The sequence below is a fragment of the Podarcis muralis genome, chromosome 10, assembly GCF_964188315.1.
Source record: "Podarcis muralis chromosome 10, rPodMur119.hap1.1, whole genome shotgun sequence".
NCBI lineage: Eukaryota > Metazoa > Chordata > Lepidosauria > Squamata > Lacertidae > Podarcis > Podarcis muralis.
In genome coordinates this window covers 76,517,143-76,537,959 of record NC_135664.1, presented here as the reverse complement: position 1 = coordinate 76,537,959, position 20,817 = coordinate 76,517,143, and the positions used below count along the sequence as shown (strand labels likewise).

At 51.4% G+C, this 20,817-nt stretch overlaps 1 protein-coding gene across 3 annotated transcripts in view; it reads left to right on the top strand.

Annotated features, from left to right (window-relative positions):
• Positions 1 to 8,104: 8,104 nt before the first annotated feature.
• Positions 8,105 to 20,817, top strand: part of LOC114605320 (inosine-5'-monophosphate dehydrogenase 1) — a 63,909-nt gene continuing 51,196 nt past the window's right edge. Inside the window, exon 1 of one of the 3 annotated variants that reach the window (XM_077935527.1) lies at positions 8,105 to 8,141. Coding sequence is in view for 2 of the 3 variants with exons in the window: in XM_077935525.1 (XP_077791651.1) it covers positions 9,190 to 9,422 (233 nt within the window). In the remaining variant the exon portion in view is untranslated. Of the gene's footprint in view, positions 8,142 to 9,116; positions 9,423 to 20,817 lie in introns of those variants that run through there. The other 2 variants (XM_077935525.1, XM_077935526.1) reach the window with 2 other exon arrangements.

Below are 20,817 nucleotides of genomic sequence, written 5' to 3'. Positions count from 1 at the left end.
TATGTCTTTATTGTAATTTTACTGGTGTTAGCCACCCTGAGCCTGGCTGTGGCCAGGAAGAGTGGGGTATAAATTATTATTATTATTATTATTATTATTATTATTATTATTATTATTAGTTAATTGATGGACCTAATAGGTATCTAAAGCCATTTGCACATCACAAAATATGTATTTTATCAAAGTAATTGTTGAACTGAAATACAATTACCGTATTTTTCGCCCTATAGGATGCACTTTCCCCCCTCCAAAATGAAGGGGAAATGTGTGTGCGTCCTATGGGGCAAATGCAGACTTTTGCTGAAGCCTGGGGAGCGAGAGGGGTTGGTGCGCACTGACCCCTCTCGCTCTCCAGGCTTCGCGGACCTCTCCGCAAGCAGCGGGAGCCCAGCGCTGGCCTCCCGCTGCTTGCGGAGAGTTGCCTGCATACTGAAGCCTGCCCGCGCTGAGCTCAGCATGTCCAGCCTTCGCGCACCTCTCCGCAAGCAGCGGGAGCCCGGCGCTGGGCTCCCATGGCTTGCAGAGAGCTGCCTGTTTGGGGGCTGGGGTTGGGGGAAGCTCGGGCTTCCCCCGCCCCAGCCCCACGCCTGGGGGGGAAAATATTTTTTTCCCTTTATTTCCCCCCCAAAAAAACTAGGTGCGCCTTATGGGACGGTGCGTCCTATAGGGCGAAAAATACGGTAACAGTTCCCCACCACCACCAAGAGAGTGGGGCCCTAGGCTATAGCTTGTTTAGCTTATATGTAAATCTGGCACTGCGCACACACAAAACAGATCAATATCCTGCCTTTGGACCCCACCCAGGCTCTCCTGGGAGGAAGGCAAAACAGCGCAATCCACCTAAACAAACAGCTGGACATAAGGCCAAGCCAAGCCCAGAGCCAAGTCTACCAAGGGTTAAATAAATAGGGAGGCTGAAAACATGAACGAAATACTGATCAAGAGCTGCCAAATGTTTGCAAAAAGACACGTGCTTTTAACTGGTGCCTAGACATTAACTGTGTAGTAGTCAGCACATGGCAAATTATTATTATTATTATTATTATTATTATTATTATTATTATTATTACTCCAAGGTGCTCCAGGGTCTGGCAGGTGCTCCAGCGGAACAAGACATCTCTGCAGCTACAAGACACCCAGGTCCCCCTCCCCTCCGTCATAACTGCAGGGGCACCAGGTGACCTGGGATCCCTGCGGACAGAGTCATCGAGAACTGGCACTCCTTCCGATATTACTGAATGCCCCCCCCCCTGCCAGTGTTCTTGGCCTGCAAGTGGCAGCAGGGGCTGAGCCCAGATTGCGGCTGCTAAGAGGCTTGGCCTGCCAGCCCTCTGCTGGCTCAGCGCTGGCGCTTCTCTCTAATCCCAGATCGGAGGACGCAGCAGCAGAACAACGGCGGCAGCAGCAGCACTCCTCTGGGCTCAGGCCGTTACTAGGTGCTGGGGCTCAGGGGGAAGGCAGGCGAGGAAGGCAGCGGCAAGGTCTCCGCAGGGGCTTAACTGGAACGGAGAAATGGAAGCAGAGACTGCTGGGTCAGGCCAAAGGGGCCCATTTAGTCCAGCACCTGCTTCTTCACACTGGCCATTATGGGAAACCAGAAATCAGGATTTGAGCGCAAGAGGCCTATCTGAAGGAGTGTCTCCACCCCCATCGTTCTGCCCAGACACTGAGGTCCAGCGCCGAGGGCCTTCTGGCGGTTCCCTCCCTGCGAGAAGCAAAGCTACAGAGAACCAGGCAGAGGGCCTTCTTGGTGGTGGCACCCGCCCTGTGGAACGCCCTCCCACCAGATGTCAAAGAGAACAACAACTACCAGACTTTTAGAAGACATCTGAAGGCAGCCCTGTTTAGGGAAGCTTTTAATGTTTGATGTATTACAGTATTTTAATATTTTTTTGGAAGCTGCCCAGAGTGGCTGGGGAGGCCCAGCCAGATGGGTGGGGTATAAATAATAAAATTATTATTATTATTATTATTATTATTATTATTATTATTATTATGAGAAGTTCTCCCTTCCTGCGGTTTCCAGCAGAGACAAGCCATAAGCATCCTGACTAGTAGCCACGGAAAGCCCTCCGTGATTTTTTCCATCATCTTTTAAAGCCACCCAGGTTGGTGGCTTCAAGTGGAAGGGAGTTCCAGAGTTTAACTCTGTGCTGTGTGAAAAAGTTCTTTGGTTTTATCTATCCCAAATCTTCAATGGATGTGCACGAGTTCTAGTGCTGGAATACTTTTATTGCATTGCCTATCAAATGCTTCCACCGCCAAGTCCTCTCTGCCTCCTCACTCACCTCGCAGGGTTGTCGTGAACGCGAGGACACGCCGGCCAGGGAACCCAGGGGCCTGACCCCGAGCTCCTTGGAGGCCAGGTGGAATAAAAATGTCAGGAATAAAATAAGGAGGTAATTGAAGGGATTACGATTTAATCCTCTCAAGAACGGAAGCTGTGTCCCGTTCATTTGAGAGGCTGCTTTGCGCTGGAAGGAAAGAAACGCCCTCACCTCTTGGCGTTTCATAGCAGTGCCTCATCTGCCTGCACACATGTCAAATGCTCCTCTTCTTCATGGGATGATACTTAGAACCATAAAACTCTAGAGTTGGAAGGGACCCAAGGCAGGAATCGCAGCTGATTTCTTTTTAAATGACAATATATAAGCAGCTTAAAATTTGCAAGTGTGGAACAAAAGTGTTCAGAAGCCCATAGAACATGGGTAGGCAAACTAAGGCCCGGGGGCCAAATCCGGCCCAATCGCCTTCTCAATCTGGCGCGCAGACGGTCCGGGAATCAGCGTGTTTTAACATGAGTAGAATGTCTCCTTTTATTTAAAATGCACCTCTGGGTTATTTGTGGGGCCTGCCTGGTGTTTTTACATGAGTAGAATGTGTCCTTTTATTTAAAATGCACCTCTGGGTTATTAGTGGTGCATAGGAATTTGTTCATTCCCCCCAAAAAATATAGTCTGGCCCCCCACAAGGTCTGAGGGACAGTGGAGTGGCCCCCTGCTGAAAAAGTTTGCTGACCCCTGCCATAGAACATGTTGCAGAAGAATACTGAGAGCAGCAATGCAACTTAGAAACCCTTCGTTATATGCAGTGTGGGCTGCATGCAATACTGAGAAGCACCCAGTTTGCAACAGCCAGGGTGAAAAGAGAGGTCTGAAACACAAAGCAGGTGATGGCTGTCCGTGGAACTGACCGCCACATTGCCAGGGGCAACCGCACAATGGCCAATGACCACTGGGAGCCAATGACGATTCAGGATTAATATATATGCAATGACAACTACCAGAATGCTTGTGGCCCAGAGATGGAAAGACGAAAAAGTCCCAATGGCAAGGAATGGCAAGTTAAACTGATGGACTGTGTTGAGATGGCGAAAATGAGTGGAAAAATAAGAAACCAGGAAGACCAGGTTTTAATAAAGACTGGGAGAAATTAATATCGTACTTGGAAGACCACTGTAAACAGCTGAGCTCTTTAACAGGACTTCAGTAACACTTGTGAGCTAACAGAGACTTAAGGTATACAGTGGTACCTCCGGTTAAGAACTTAATTCATTCCAGAGGTCCGTTCTTAACCTGAAACTGTTCTTAACCTGAAGCACCACTTTAGCTAATGGGGCCTCCTGCTGCTGCCGCGCCGCTGGAGCACGATTTCTGTTCTCATCCTGAAGCAAAGTTCTTAACCCGAGGTAATATTTCTGGGTGAGCGGAGTCTGTAACCTGAAGCATATGTAACCTGAAGCGTATGTAACCCGAGGTACCACTGCAAATGTTAAATGGAATAAACGGAGGGCATAAAATATGCAGCAGGAAATGTTAAATATGGAACCCATGGAAGGGGAGAGGGCGCTCCAAGGATGCAAGGGAGTCTTGTATCTGGGTTTTGTTGTTGTTAATTATATTGGATTGAGAATGTTGGAAGATCGATAAAATTTTGTTTAGAAAAGGAAAGAAACAGAAAGCAGGTGATGGCTGTCCATGGAACTGAGGGCCACATTGCACAATGGGCAATGTCCACTGGGAGCCAGTTACGATTCAGGCTTAATACACAAACTACTAATGGTAAAGGAGACCTGCTTGCGTTTCACAGAATCACAGAAGCACAGAAGCACAGAACTGTAGGGACCCCAGGGGGACATCTAGCTCAACCCCCCTGCAACGCAGGAATCACAACTAAAGCATCCTTGACAGATGGCCACCCAACCTCTGCTTAAAAGCCCCCAAGGAAGGGCAGTCCACCCCCTTCCCTTGTGCCTCCCCCGGCACCCACCATGCAACATAGCTAGGCTGCAACGAAGCCTAAATCCAATTGGCCACAGTTGCTGACACTCATGGTTGCTTGAGTTGAGATTTCTGCATGACAGGGGGTTGGACTAGATGACACTCGGGTTCCCTTCTGATTCTACGATTCATCCTGGGGTTCCACCCTGGCCCTGGCCTGCTGCCTCCAGGGTCTCCCCTCTCTCTGCTATTTCCCCATCTCTCCAAACGTCAGTTTGTAACCAGCCTCTTTCGCTCGGTCTGTGTTACTCTGTGCCACAATGAATACGAACAGCAACAGTAATAATAATTCGCGGAGAGGACCTGGATGGGTTTTCCGTGAGGCTGGCAGGATCCTGCGGCCCCACCTGGGGCTGGCCTTCTGCTTTTTCACCTCTCTTGGGAGACACTTGGCTCAAGGATCCCAAACAACACAGCTCTCCCTGAAGCCGCTCAGTTGAGGCATCAGCTGTCAAGACCCGCCGCCAAATGGGAGGGCTTCGAAAAAGGATTTGGGGAGGAGGAGGAGGAGGGGTTGAGGGCTATGGATGGCTCCGAGCCAGGATGAAGGCAGCCCCGCTTCTGAATACCGCAGGAGAGGAGAGTTGCTCTTGCGCTCGGATCCTGCTTTCGGGTTTCCCATTGGGGCATCTGGTTGGCCCAATGGACAGAACTGGAAAGGCCATGGACCGGATCTTGCGAAAAGGAAGCCCTGGCGCATCTGGGCCTGGGAATAATTGGGTGCCCTCTTCCCACCTTAGATCAAATCTATGCTGCCAGGTGCCATAAGCAAGCGGCAGAGATAGCTATGCAGGATAGTGCGCACCCCGGAAATGATCTCTTTCAGCTTCTGCCTTCTGGAAGAAAGTATAGGGTTATAAAGGCCAGGACTAGCCGTCTGAGAAACAGTTTCTACCCAAATGCAATTCTGGTTCTAAATGCAGCATAAGGGGTCTCTATAGTATTGTATATTTTAGAATGGGGCTTCAGAGTTTTTAGGAGTTTTTGAATGTTTTATGTAGTTTTTATGTAGTTTTATGTAGCTTTTATGTAGTTTTATGTAGTTTTCCAATTTCATTGTTCTGTGTGGGACAATGACAATAAAGATATCGTATATCGTAAAAGCGCACAGCACTTTAAAACCCATGAATTTTTATTTTGCTCAGCTCTGCTGCAACTAACTACTGAGTGCCCTGTTACAGGCACCCCAGACTGGGATGAATTCTGATTGCGTTATGCTATCCCAGAAGATTTGTTTATACTTGGTCACTTTATTCCTGGAGTCACAAAACTGTAGAGTTAGAAGGGACCCGGGGGGGGGTCATCTGGCCCAAGCCCCTGCAATTCAGGATTCACACCCAGACCCACAAATACAGTATATAAAATTTATTTATCACCAGCCCTTTGCCCTAAGGTCCCAGGGTGAGCTATGACATTAAAACACAATATTAAAAATAGTTTGCACCTTCCCGTCCCCAGAGATTCTGAATAACTGAAGGTAAAATAAGCATCGGAGTCTGGATTTAAAACCCAACGGTCAAATCTTACCTCAAAGCTGACAGTAATGTCACAAAAAAACCTGTTGCAGAAGAATAACATAATGGAGATGTGGTGATGAAAGATCACCACATTTCCATTTTTCTTCTTCTTGGGGTTGGGAAATATTGGTCCTCTTGAATGTCTGCTACCATGCAGCTGTTAAATGCACAGGAAACCTCTCAGGGAAATGAGGCTGCAAACTTATTTTTACAATGCTTTGAGGGGCGTACCAAAATATTTCCAAAACACCTGCTTGCGTGGCTCCACGGATGGCATAATCACCTTGGAGGGCCTCTTCTGAAGCTGTGTCTGTCCATCCTTCAGAGGCAAACCAGCTTCCTCTCTGCTTTATATGCCTGGTGGTCTCTTCACTTCATTGTGGATCTGATTATTGGGTTGTTTTTATTTTTATTAAAATGGAAAGCGTAATGCTGGCGGTCCACAAAAGAGGTTTAAAGACTGTCTCAAGGCAAATATTTAAAAATGTAGTGTAAACACAGAGCCAGTGTGGTGTAGCGGTTAAGAGCGGTGGACTCGTAATCTGGTGAACCGGGTTCGCGTCTCCGCTCCTCACATGCAGCTGGGTGACCTTGGTCCAGTCACACTTCTCTGAGGTCTCTCAGCCCCACTCACCTCACAGAGTGTTTGTGGTGGGGGAGGAAGGGAACGGAGAATGTTAGCTGCTTTGAGACTCCTTAAGGGGAGTGATAAAGTGGGATATCAAATCCAAACTCTTCTTCTTCTTCTAAACACCAACATTTGGGAAACACTGGCCTGTGAGCGCTCCAGTTGGAGAAAAGCCTTTACCAAAGGTGTCATGGACTTTGAAGACACTTGAACTCAGAACGCAAGGGAGAAACATGCTAAGAGGAAGGCACGTTTGGCAAATCCACACCATGATCAACTCCCACCAGGAAACCTATGTCCCCACCGTGGAAGGACGTGTGGATTCAGAATTAGCCTCCACAGTCACTTAGGGACTCATTGTTCAAACCTTGTTTATGGAAGACAATCTTACTCGGCTACGAGGGATTGTCTGAGAAGAAGAAGAAGGAGGAGGAGGAGGAGGAGGAGAAGTATTTGATGTTTTGTGATTTTATCTTGTGAACCCCCCTGAGACCTGCGGGCATAGGGCAGTATACAAATTTAATAATTAATAAGTAAGCACTGGGAACAATGCTACCACCACCATTATTATTATTATTATTATTATTATTATTATTATTATTATTATTATACCACCCTTCACAAGATCTCAGGGTGAGCCTTTCTGCCCACCAACCACCAGCCGCTCTCCCAAGCCAGATCTGGTGCTGGCTCATCCTGGTGCTTCTCCAGTCGGCCAAAGCCATTGCCTGGACAGAGGGATTGCCTTGGCAAGCTTTCTGTCTCTTTGCCGGCGCATGACAGGTCACAGCTGGGGAGCCCAGCCGGCTGCAGGCCAAGCAGGGAAAGCAAATATTAGCACTCAGTGACTCCTGGGATGGTCCACGTGGAAGGAGGAAGGTCAGGAGAGGTGCACTCGGATGCTCCTTGGACTTGGCTGTGGTTGTGCCTCCCTCCCTGGGTGCTTTCATGGGCACTAGAAGGGGCTGTCTGCCTGGGCCTGCACCACATGCTGAGGGTCCAGGAGTGTGGAGAGGAAGCTGGCAGAGCCATGGATCTAGAATGCAGGGGATCTAGAATATCGACTTGTAGAGGGTCATCTAGAGGGCTATCCCACAGAGGATGGAACAAGCTTGTTTTCCTCCTGCTCCGGAGGGTTAGGACTCAAACCCGTGGCTTCAAGTTACAAGGAAGCATATTCCGATTAAACATCAGGAAGAACTTTCTGACAGCAAGAGCTGTTTGCCAGTGGAACAGACTCCCACAAGAGGCTGTGGACTCTCCTTCCTTGGAGGTTTTAAAGCAGAGGTTGGATGGCCACCTGTCATGGATGCTTTAGCTGAGATTCCTGCATTTCTGGGGGCTGGACTGGATGACCCTTGGGGTTCCCTTCTTGCGACTGGGGATTGGTGATGCTCGTTGTTGGACGCGAGGGCCCTTTCCCACGCAGCGTGCAATGGCTGGACTTCTTGGCGTGGGTCACTGTGAGCCCGGTGTCCTGAAAGGCCCCTTCGTTGTGGTTCATCATGACCTGGCCGAGAATGTTAGAGGGGTGGGGCGGGCAGAGGCACTGCCACAGAGGTGCCCTCCCTTCCTCCCTCTTTGCCAGCTGGGGACTGGGCTCCATCGGTGGCCTTTGGATCTCTGGCGCAGGCCAAAGGAAACCCAGTGCTGCAGCGTGGGATCAGGACCGGGAAGCCCCTTCCCCCTTAACCCAGGGGCAGGGTGAGCTGCGAGGTGAGTGAAAACCACTCAGGGTATGCTCAGAGGTTCCCTCTCCGTAGTTAACTTTGTGGTGTCCTGTTTAGGTATGGGTTTAGGTGCGACCATCTCGGGGCATTTGTGCACAAATCTGCACAAAATCTTCATGTGGCAAATGGTACAACAACAACCATTTATACCCCACCCGTCTGGCAGGGTTCCCCCAGCCACTCTGGGCGGCTTCCAGCAAAATATTAAAATACAATAATTCATCAAATATCAATACCAGCCACCCTAGAAGCAGTGTGTGTGTGTGTGTGTGTGTGTGCGCGTGTTTGGAGGAAGATGGGTGATGGCAGCATCACAGCAAAACCCAAAAACCGTGCTGGTACATTGCCCACCCAAGCACCTTCCCTGCCCCCCCCCCCAATTCCAGGCTGGGGTCCCCAGCCAAGGAAAGCAGCTGCTCTGCCTGTCCAGACCACCACCCAATTTCTAAAGAGAAAAATGGGCATGTACATGCATAGAATTATAGAATGGTAGAGTTGGAAGGGCACCCCAGGGGTCATCTAGTCCAGCCCCCCTGCAATGCAGGGATCTCAGCTAAAGAGCTACTGCAGATGGTCATCCAAGCTCTGCTTAAAAACCTTCCCTGCCCCCTGGCTGACCCTAAACTCGCCGGGAGAGAACAGGAGAGGGTGCGGGGTTTGGAGGGATCTGGCTGAGCGGGGCGAGGCGGGGTCTCCAGGGTGCCCTGCCTCGGAAGGGCTCCCCAGGGGCGTCCCTCGAGGCCCCCCGGAGAGCGCCTGTGTCCACGGGAGGGCGTCCTCCGCTCCTCGGCGCGCGCGTCTCCGGGCACGGCTGTTGGCACGGAGCCTCGGCCGCTTCTGCCCGGCGGGGGTGGAGGCAGCGCGGGCAGGGCAGCGGCGGCGGCGGCAGAGGACGGGCGCGCAGGAGCCGGGAGCGCCTTGCCGGGGAGAGCCGCCCGCAAGGGCGCCGTCGAGGGCCATCCGCTCCGGGGACGCGGCTCGGACAGTGTCCGGAGCGCCGCAGCGCGCCGTGCGCCCCGTCGAGGCTGCTCGCCATGGACGGGCAGGCGGCGCTGTGCGGCATCGAGGCGGGCGAAGAGGCGTCGGGGGCGCCCCACTACGACTACAGCCGCATCGTGGGGCCGCTGCGCGAGCCCGCGGCACCTGGCCAGAGGACGCGGCGCCCCGGCGTGCCGGCCAACGGCTGCGCCCCCATCTACGCGGGACACGAGACGGCGGCGCAGAGGTACAACGCTCGTCTCCTGCAGGCCGGTTACGAGCCCGAGAGGTGAGCGGCGCCGGATTCGGGGAAGCCCCGGGGTGGGGTTGGGGGGGGGGAGCTAGTCTCTCCTTCCCCACGGCTGGTTTCCAAAGGGTCGCTCCCCACTAACTCGGGTTGACTAACTCCGGAGCCAATCGCGGTGCTTCTGAACTTCGGTTCTTGGCAAAAGGATCGTCTTAGTTTGGCAGACGGAACTCAGACGTGCTGCGCACTTGCTTATTCTGCACCTGGGCGCCAGGTGCGCGTCCACACGCGCGCTCAGCCCGGCTTTACCCCGCGAGGTGGGCTGGGTGCTGAGTGGGGGCGACTGGCCCCGGGTCGCCCTTGGAGAGCACCACCCCCCCCCCCGTCGCTGCGCTTGCCGTGCCAGAAGAGACGCTCCCAGCCTGGGGCTCCTCTGCTCCTCGGAGGCTCCTGACTGGCCCCACAGCCCTTGAGTGGCAGAGGTTAGGCGGGGATCGACTGGTGGACCTCTGGGTGACCCAAAGTAGATCAGCAAGGGTTTCTGACTTCCAGTGGCTCAAAACCATTTGACTGTGCCACAGGGGGTATATTTTTAGGGGCTGCACATTGGTTTTAATTGACGTTCATACTGTAATTTTGAGTTTAGCCATCCTGGGACATCCTGGGGAAGGGATTGTAAGGAACTGAATTAATAACATCAACAATAACAACAACAGTAGCAACAAGCTGGCTCTTCTGCCTCCCTACGTCAGCCAGCTGAAATGAATAAAGTTTGGTGGTGTGTGTTGAAAGGGACCCCCTTAGGTCATCTAGTCCAACCCCCTGCAATGCAGGAGTCTCAACTAGATCATCCATGACAGATGGCCACCCAACCTCCTTAAAAACCTCCAAGGAAGGAGAGCCCACAGCCTCCCGAGGGAGACCGTTCCACTGCCAAACAGCGCTTAGCATTGTAAAGTCTGTTCCATATGTTGAGTCAGAATCTCATTTCCTGTCCTTTGAATCCACCAGTTCAGATCCTTCCCTCTGGAGCAGAAGAAAACAAGTTTGCTCCATCCTGCGGTCTCACCTCTAGACCTTCCCTTCTCCAGGCCCAACCCCAAGTGGGAGCTCCCTTCAGTCCTGACCCTCAAAACAAATCCCTGGCCTTAGAGAGCTTTCAGTGTCTTTGGTTCAAAAAGAAACAGAGTAGATGCTGCTGCCGACCTGGAATCTGCCACTGGCTCCCAAAATGTTCCTGGAATCCTCCTGGAGGTCCCAAGACATTTGCAACACCCCCCCTCCACCACCAAGCCAAGTCAAGAGGTGACCTGGGGGCACCCAGAACCTGGGCAGGATCCTGAGACACCCCCCTGCCTTGCACAGAGGCAGAGCTCAGCCCACCCAGCTCAGTATTTTTGGCATCAGCCTCTCATGGTCCCTAGATGTTGCAGGACTACAAATCCCATCACCCCAGCATGGCCTGTGGTCAGGGGTGCCAGAACATCTGGGGACCCCAAGTTGAGAAAGGCTCCTCTCCACTCACTGTCGACAGCAGCTGTCTAGAATTTCAGGCAGGGGGCCATAACCAGCCCTGCCTGGAGACAGCAGCACTATTAGGCATTGAACCCAGGTCCATCTCAGTGCAAAGGAAAGAGACCCCTGACCTCCAGGGCCCCTGCCCAGTATCCTTGTGATGGCCCCTGGTCCCTGCTTCTCGCTTGCACAGCCAGCCCTGTAGGCTCCAGACGGGCCGGTCTTCGAAGGCTGCCCCATTTCTTGTCCCCTGATTCACCTCGGATACAACTGCAGGGGGAAGTCTTCATTGTGAAATGACCTGGTAAGCAGCTGACCTGTGGCCTGACCCAGCAGAGCCCTTCTTGTGGACTGGCACAAGCACACAGAGCTAGCCCTGCGAGGTAAAGGTAAAGGTGAAGGGAGCCCTGACCATTAGGTCCAGTCGTGGCCAACTCTGGGGTTGCGGCGCTCATCTCGCTTTATTGGCCGAGGGAGCCAGCGTACACTTCCAGGTCATGTGGCCAGCAGGACTAAGCCGCTTCTGGAGAACCAGAGCAGCGCACGGAAACGCCGTTTACCTTCCCGCTGGAGCAGTACCTATAAATCTACTTGCACTTTGACATGCTTTCAAACTGCTAGGTTGGCAGGAGCAGGGACCGAGCAACGGGAGCGCACCCTGTCGTGGGGATTTGAGCCACCGACCTTCTGGTCGGCAAGTCCTAGGCTCTCGCATCCCTAGCGCTGCGAGGTAGGCCACTGTTATTCCCAATGGAAGGTGAGCTGCCCACAGCAGCTACACAGGTGTGTGTGTGTGTGTGTGTGTGTGTCCTGCTGAAACGGGAATCATCATGGAAGGGAAAGCTCTGCATGTGGCGTGGAGTATGTGCTGGTCCCTGTGAGCGCATCTGGGCAATAGTAATAAAAATAAACAATATCGATATCCTGTGTTTTCCCCAGACCAGGAACGAAGGCAGCCTGCACAAATGTGGCCTAGGACCCACATACCTACAGGTCCGCCTCTCCTGGTCTGCCCCGCGGAGGACCTTAATGTCCATAAATGACAACATTTTGGAGGTCCCAAGTCACAAGGCGGTTAGATTGGTCTCAGCTAGTGCCAGGGCCTTTTCAGTAGTGGCCCTGACGTGGTGGAACACTCTGTCACAGGAGACTAGGGCCCTGCGGGACTTGACATCTTTCCGCAGGGCCTGCAAGACGGAACTGTTCCGCCTGGCCTTTGGTTTGGACTCAGTCTGACCCTTATGTTGCCCTCCCCTTATGGTCTTGATCTATGGGCTACTTTAAAATGAGGCTGCATTTTAAATTGCATTCTAACCTGTATTTTAAATTGGTCCCCCCCCCCCATTATGTTTTTACTGTGATTTTATTGGTGTTAGCCGCTCTGAGCCCAACTCTGGCCAGGGAGGGTGGGGTTTAAATAATAATATTAATTATTATTATTATTATTATTATTATTATTATTATTATTAATCAAAACAACACAGATCAAATGGGGAAGACTAAAGTCATAATTTGAAATACAGTGGTATCTCGGTTTATGAACTCAATCCGTTCTGGAAGTCCGTTCTTAAACCAAAACCGTTCTTAAATCGAGGCGCGCTTTGCCTAATGAGGCCTCTTCCTGTCGGTGCCCTTCGACCGCTCGGATTCCGTTTGTAGACCGAGGTAAAGTTCTCAGACTGGGACACTACATCCGGTTTTGTGGAGTTCGTAAACCGAATCGTTCGTAAACAGGACTGTTCTTAATCCGAGGTACCACTATAGATGCAATTAAACTATAATAGGATTCAAACATTAAAAAAACAGGTTGCTGACAGGAGAGAGGCCTTGTCCTGAAGAGGTCAAGAGGGCATTTGAGGGGTAAGGTGACCTCACAGGTAAACTGGTCCCCAGATGGGATGATGCCAAAGAGCAAATCACTGATCCAAACCGTTTACTGAAAGACCAGCTGGTCCACCAGGAGGCTAATAATAATAATAATAATAGTAATAATAATAATAATAATAATAATAATTTATTTATACCCTGCCCTCCCCAGCCAAGGCTGGGCTCAGCGCGGCTAACAAGCAATAATAAAAACAAGTTGAATGAATACAACTAAAAAACAAGATTAAAATACGACATTAAAACATTAAAATGCAGCCTCATCACAGGAGGAGAAAGGAAAAAAGAAAGAGGGGGAGGGAATCAATTGATTCCAAGCCAAAGGCCAGGTAGAACAATTGTGTCTTACAGGCCCTGCGGAAAGAGATCAGATCCTGCAGCGATCGTTCCACCAGGCTGGAGCCATCACTGAAAAGGCCCTGGCTCTGGTTGAGGCTAATCTGACTTCCTGAGGGCCCGGGACCACTAGGGTGTTGCTTAAGGTCCTCCGTGGGGCATACCGGGAGAGGCGGTCCCGTAGGTACGAGGATCCTAGGCCATGGCTTAAGAGAGCGCTGGCATAGATAGTGTGGTGGCACCAAAGGGAGAAGGTGTAGTGACCTGGGCTGCAGGAAGAATCTGAGCCCCTTTCCAGGGGTGAGGATCCCAACAGAAGGCTGGGGGCCCAAGCTCCTCAGCCAGGAACTGGGAGTGACCCCAAGGGGCTGGGGGCTGCCGCTCCGGAGCTGAGGCTCCATGGCGAATCCGAAGGCTGCCTAAGCTGGGTGGGTGACGATTATGATTTAATTTTCCCGCAAGTCTCCATCTGCTCAGCAGAGACCCTGGGTGACCCCGGGGTGGGAGCTCTTTTCGGACGGCTGCTCGGGGGCTAGTTATCTGCCTTTGGCCTAAAGTGTCTGAGCTCTTACGTAATGACTTTTAAAGGCTTAATATGAATTTGGCAGGTGCTCATCTGATCTGCGTAGCATCTGCTGGCGGTGGGGAGGGGGCAGGCGTTGGCCCACGGCCATTTCACCCAGGTCTGGATGGGGTTTTGCTGGAGGCACTTGTGTGCCGAATCAGAGGGGCTGAAAACCTACGCCATAAACTCGTGGAAGGCAGGGAGCCCCCTTGGGTCAAGTCCAGCTGAGCTGCCTGAATGATGGGTGCCCAGGGGCTTTCCAGAGCTCAGGAGGACCCGGAAGCGATGCGTGAGACCCAGCCTGTCCCCATACTGCCACTGCTGCAGAGAGTAGGACTATGAGAAAAGCCTGGCTGCTGGATCCAGCCGGTGGCTCAACACAGTTCTCACAGTAGCCAGTCAGATGTCTCTACTGGGAAACCTGCAATCAGAACCTGAGCAGAGAAGCACTATCCTGCCATTTCCAGCAGCTGTTATTCAGGTGCACTGCTGCCTCTTCAATGCGGAGGCAGAGTGTGGGCATCATGGGGAGGAGCCACCCAGAGACCCTCACCCCCTTGAAAGAGGGGGGCCTCTCTTCCACCTGCCCTGCCTGGTCAAACCTGCTTTGCGGGGTTCCTGAGCCCCACAAAGCACAGAGAATAGCAGGATGGGAGCAGGAGAATCGACTCTGGCAGTCTATAGCGCTCTGAGGTCCTCAGCTATTGTCTGTCGAAAGGTAGCTGAGGAGGAAAGCAGCTCAGCTGGGCTGGCCTTGGGCTTGACCTATCGAGGGCAGACAAGTGGATTGGGCCCCTGTGTGGGACCACAGCTAGCGCTCCAGGGCTTCATGCAGGGGGGTCTGCTCCTAGCCCTGCCATGCAGAACTGAACCTGGGACCTTATGCATACCTATTATTATTATTATTATTATTATTATTATTATTATTATTATTATTATTAAAAGGTAATGGTACCCCTGCCCGTACGGGCCAGTCTTGACAGACTCTGGGGTTGTGCGCCCACTTAAGAGGCCGGGGGCCAGCGCTGTCCGGAGACACTTTCCGGGTCACGTGGCCAGCGTGACATCGCTGCTCTGGCGAGCCAGAGCCGCACTCAGAAACGGCATTTACCTTCCCGCTAGTAAGCAGTCCCTGTTTATCTACTTGCACCTGGAGGTGCTTTCGAACTGCTAGGTTGGCAGGCGCTGGGACCGAACAACGGGAGCGCACCCCACTGCGGGGATTCGAACCGCCGACCATGCGATCGGCAAGTCCTAGGCACTGAGGTTTTACCCACAGCGCCACCCGTGTCTATTATTATTATTATTATTATTATTATTATTATTATTATTATTATTATTCTGCCTTTGACAATGGAAAACTAGGAGGGCGGCCAGGGGATGGAGTCCACCAGCGCCTGCAAGGATTAAGTTATCTATTCTCCATGAGGTCTGGCGACATGCCCAGCCCCAAAAGCATTCTAAGCAAGCATTTCCTTGTCCCTTTTTTTGGCACTTAAGGTGTCGAATGCACAGCGCACTTCAGTAACTTTGTAAAAAGCCCGGAATTTATTTGGAGCCGCGTAAATCGGTCAGGTCCAGTTCCTCAACGTCAGACGCTGCAAAGCTAACAAGGCCTGTTTCTGGGTAGATCAACAGGAGCCTATAGCTGCGTTAAGTGGGGAGGCAGAAAGAGAATATCTACTGCCCAGCGGAAGACTGTGAGGTGCACATGGACTTGCCAACGCACACAAACACACGCTTCTTCTGGCTCTGCTTTCCACACACATTAAGAGAAGCAGGGCAGGGCATTGGCTTCTGCGGACCCCTCCGGAAGCGCTGCCTACCTTTTTCTGGCGCACCCTTGCCCCGCAAAGCTGCTCCTGGCTATTTCTGCCGCAGGATAGAGGAGTGACGTTGGAGACCTTAATCTCCCAGGCAGCAAATGCTGCTAATTGTGTCCTGGCTGCGATGGGATGAGAAGAGCCAGCAGGGAAGAGGCATATCCAGGGCGGCCCCAGTTGCTGCTCCCCCTGGGCAAAGGTGGGGCGCCTCCCTCTTCCCATGCCCCCAGACCTCTGGGCTGCTTGGAGGGCTTCCGTTTCCTGCCCATACTTGGGAAAGTGATCACCAATCCCGGTTACTCCAGGACACAAGAGTCAAGGCTTTTTTTTGGTCTTGCTCCAGAAGGACGTGGCAACGTCCAATTCAGTCCCTTGATCTTGTGAACAAATTTCTCTCTTTTTAAGATACTGCATTGTATTGTATAGCTACATTAGTATATACCGTAAATCTTAGATTTCTAAATACAGCGGTACCTCGGGTTAAGAACTTCATTCATTCCGGAGGTCCGTTCTTAACCTGAAACTGTTCTTAACCTGAAGCACCACTTTAGCTAATGGGGCCTCCTGCTGCCGCCGCGCCCCCGGAGCACGATTTCTGTTCTTATCCTGAAGCTAAGTTCTTAACCTGAAGCACTATTTCTGGGTTTGCAGAGTTTGTAACCTGAAGTGTATGTAACCCGAGGTACCTGTAATTTTACTATATATAGGATAAGACCTATACCAGTTGAAGAACATTTATTGTAAGATTACTTTTTCTTTTCTTTTTCCATGTTCCTTTTTACGTATGCTTTTTCTGTTTTTTTTTCTCTGTATGTTATTTTGCTAATAGTAATAAAAAAAGAATGGGACGCGGGTGGCGCTGTGGATTAAACCACAGAGCCTAGGACTTGCTGATCTGAAGGCTGACGATTCGAATCCCCGCGATGGGGTGAGTTCCCGTTGCTCGGTCCCTGCTCCTGCCAACCTAGCAGTTCAAAAGCATGTTAAAGTGCAAGTAGATAAATAGGTACCACTCCGGCGGGAAGGTAAATGGCGTTTCCGTGCGCTGCTCTGGTTCGCCAGAAGCAGCTTAGTCCTGCTGGCCACATGACCCAGAAGCTGTACGCCGGCTCCCTCGGCTAATAAAGTGAGATGAGCGCCGCAACCCCAGAGTCAGCCATGACTGGACCTAGTGGTCAGGGGTCCCTTTACCTTTACCTTATTGTATAACTACATTAGTATATAAATCTTAGATTTCTAAATAATTTCACTATATATAAGATAAGATCTACTGGTATATCAGTCCAAGAACATTTATTGTAAGATTACTTTTTCTTTTTCCATTTTCCTTTTTCTGTTTGTTTGCTTTTTCTGTATGTACTTTGCTTATAGTAATAAAAAAAGGAATAGGGTGATCCTTGGAGATCAGGGAGCGTCTTGCTTCCCTTCTCCCAATTTGGACCAGACAGCTTCCAATCCCTTCAGATCCCAAGCAATTTACCCCCCAAAGTGGTGTCCCGTCAGGACTTGGGGCCCCACGGAGATCAGGTCAAAGGAGGGAACTAGTGGGATGAGCAGCCAGGTTGCCTCCATAGTAATAGGTCACCAAGAGCTTAGCTGCGGTCCCTGCATTGCAGGGGTTGGACTAGATGACCCCTGGGGCTCCCTCTGCGATTCTGTGAGCTGTCGTGCAAAAGTTTCCAGGGAGAACAGAAGCACCTTGAAGATTTGCCCGCATTTCAGATTTCTTCGCTTTGCATCTGATACCCGTCTCAGAATTTGAACAGTTTGGACTAGATTTGGTCCGGCTTTTGGGTAAGGTGGGTGGGCTCAGAAACTGTCAAATGCCATCAAATGCCGCTCACTGCCTGTCAGTTGTCAGTCAAAAGCAATAATCCCAAACGCCACCTAGTGTTAAATAACAGTGTGTCCACTGCACACACATTTGGCAAATACCGTATTTTTTGCTCCATAAGACGCACCTGACCATAAGACGCACCTAGTTTTTAGAGGAGGAAACAAGAAAAAAAAATATTCTGAATGAAACAGTGGATGTATGATTTTTGTGGTTCATGCTGTGGCCAAAGACATGTGATCTGATGGTGAATTTGGGGTGACCCAATGGAAAAATCCTGAGGATCCATGTGGATCCATGCGTTGTAACCACATTTTTGCACTATTGCAGCCCCAGGAAACAGTGGATGTGTGGTTTTTTTGGTGCAGGCTGTAGCCATGGACATGCTATGTGATCTGATTATGAATTTGGGGTGACCCAATGTAAAAATCCTGAGGATCCATGGGCTTTTACCTCCCCCCTCCCAGGTAGCCTCCTTTATCTCTAGCGTCCCTTATCTCTCTCCCCGATCGGCAAACGATCAGCGGCTTTGTTTCAACACCCCCTTCCCTCTTTTAAAAAAAGAAAGCATGATCTGCTTTTTGCCCCTGGGCTATTCGGCTCCAGGGACCACGCATTCGCTCCATAAGACGCACAGACATTTCCCCTTACCTTTTAGGAAGAAAAAAGTGTGTCTTATGGAGCGAAAAATACGGTATTTGGCAAATAAAATCAATGGAGCATCTGAGAGAGGAGGCCTTGTGGTAATGGGCACATAGATTGGCTCCCCCAGGAGGCAGCAATGATCCCCAATTGGGATGGCTATAAAACAGGATTAGGCCCATTCGCGGAGGAGAGGGATGTCAGTGGCTCCTGGCCAGAATGGCTCTGCTCTGACCTCCGAGGTCAGAGGCAGCCGGTGCTTCTGAACGCCAGTTGTGGGAAACCGCCAGAGGGGAGAGTGTGGCTCTTGTGCTCAGATCCTGCTTGTGGGTTTTCCATCATGGGCATCTGGTTGGCTCCTAGGTGACCCAGCAGCCTCTTCTCAAGCGCATGTCTGGGAACGAGGGCCGGCTAGCTGGCAGGCAGGCTCACCCGCCTCTGCTGCCATCAGAGAGGCTTCCTTCTCCGGCACAAAAACAAGGCGAGCTGCCATGGGGCTGTTTTCCTGCCTGCCTCTCCTGGGGCATAATTAACTGTGCCAGGCTGCTCTGGGCACTGGGGAGCTGCCTGCCTGCAGCTGTACACAAGCCTCAGCCGCGGGCGCAGGCTGGCAGGGGAGCCGGAACAGGGAAACTCTTTCTGCTCCTGGAGTGTGAGAGGAGGGCTGGAGAAGCTGATCAGGGCAAAGGGCTCTCATCTAGCCCAGCACACTGGGAAATCTGTATGGAAGATTTGAGCATAATAATAATAATAATAATAATAATAATAATAATAATAATTTATTTATAGCCTGCCCTCCCCAGCTGAAGCCGGGCTCAGAGTGGCTCACAACAGTAAAATAATACAGCATTCTAAAATCAATTCATTATAAAATCAGTTCAAATCAAATTGATGGCAACCATTGGGTTGGAGTTCTGTGAAAGATTACCAAAGGAGGGGGTCAGACTGTGCCCTGGCCAAAGGCCTAGTGGAACAACTCTGTCTTGCAGGCCCTGCGGAAAGATGTCAAGTCCCGCAAGGCTCTAGTCTCTTGGGACAGAGCGTTCCACCAGATCGGGGCCACAGCTGAAAAAGCCCTGGCTCTGGTTGAGGCCAGCCTAACCTCCCTGTGGCCCGGGATCTCCAAATGTTTTTATTTGAAGACCGTAAGGTCCTCCATGGGGCATACCAGGAGAGGCGGTCCCGTAGGTACAAGGGTCCTAGGCAGTATAGGGCTTTAAAGATTAAAACCAGCACCTTGAACCTGATCCTGTACTCCACCGGGAGCAAGACTCTCCCCTCCTGCCATCTCCAGCATTCAGTAGCACTGCTCAGTCTGACTGCGGAAGCAGAGCAGAGCCAACATGTCTAGGAGCCATCGATAGCCTCTCTCCTCCTCCCTGAATTTGTACAACCCTCCTTTGAAGCCACACAAGTTGGTGGCAGGCCCTGCCTCCGGTGGGAAGGAGTTCCACAGGTTAACTGTGCACGTGGTTTGTGCCATGCACAGGTCGACCCTGAATGACACCTCATTGGTACTTTGGGAGGAAAGGCAGCCTGGGGGCGGGAGCATAGATATAGCGTTGGCCACCTGGTTTGTGGATCCTGGCCATCATGGCTGGACTGGGCCTCCCCAGCAGGAGGAAGTGATGTTTCTGAATTCCAGTTGCTGGAAACGACGGGGTGTGTGTGTGTGTGTGTGTGTGTGTGTGTGTGTGTGTGTGTTACTCTTGTGCTCAAATCCTGCTTCTGGGCTTCCCATAACGGAAACATGGCTTGCCACTTTGGGAACAGAATGCTGGACTAGATGGGCCTGATCCTGCAGGGTTTTCCTTGTGTTCTTATGGAACCTCCAGGGCCAGAGGCAATCTATCTTGATCCCTAGGTTTCCTGGAGGTATTTCGCCCCTGTGATGACTGGATGGGCTGGTCAAGCAGCAAACTTTTCTCATATGTCCCAGCCAGAGGGTGGGACCTGGCCAGGTGGACTCACCCACTTTCCTCCTTCCTAAAAATTGCAGCCAGGGATTTGCGCCTAATGGGAAGTGGTGCCTAATGGGAAGTGGCCCACAACCAGATTCTGCTGCCTGTGAGCCTGCACCCAGGGCCTGAGAGGCTGGCTGCCTTTCCTCCTGGATCTCCTGGGCCTTTTAAGATCCGCCTGGCAAGAGGACTGGGATCCAGTTCCCATAATTCTTGAAGATTGAGGAGGTGAAGTGGCCACATGCGGGGTGAGGCGATCTCGTAGGCAATCTGGTCCCAGGGGCTTTGTATACTAACCTTGGCCCGGTAGCAAGTCAGCAGACAGATCTCTGAGCGCAGGTGTTACAGACTGACGAGGCCTCGCTGCTGTCAGCAATTGGGCTGCAGCAGCCTGCACTGGCTGCAACGAGGTGCGAGGGCAGCCCTACACAGAGAGCAAAGGAAAGAACCTCAGGCAGAGGCCTCATTCAGAAGACGCCTGGAAACGATGCCTTATGAGGAACGGCTAAGGGACCTGGGCATGTTTAGCCTGGAGAAGAGGAGGTGAAGGGGTGATATGATAGCCATGTTCAAATATATAAAAGGATGTCACATAGAGGAGGGAGAAAGGTTGTTTTCTGCTGCTCCAGAGAAGCGGACACGGAGCAATGGATCCAAACTACAAGAAAGAAGATTCCACCTAAACATTAGGAAGAACTTCCTGACAGTAAGAGCTGTTCGACAGTGGAATTTGCTGCCAAGGAGTGTGGTGGAGTCTCCTTCTTTGGAGGTCTTTAAGCAGAGGCTTGACAGCCATATGTCAGGAGTGCTCTGATGGTGTTTCCTGCTTGGCAGGGGGTTGGACTCGATGGCCCTTGTGGTCTCTTCCAACTCTATG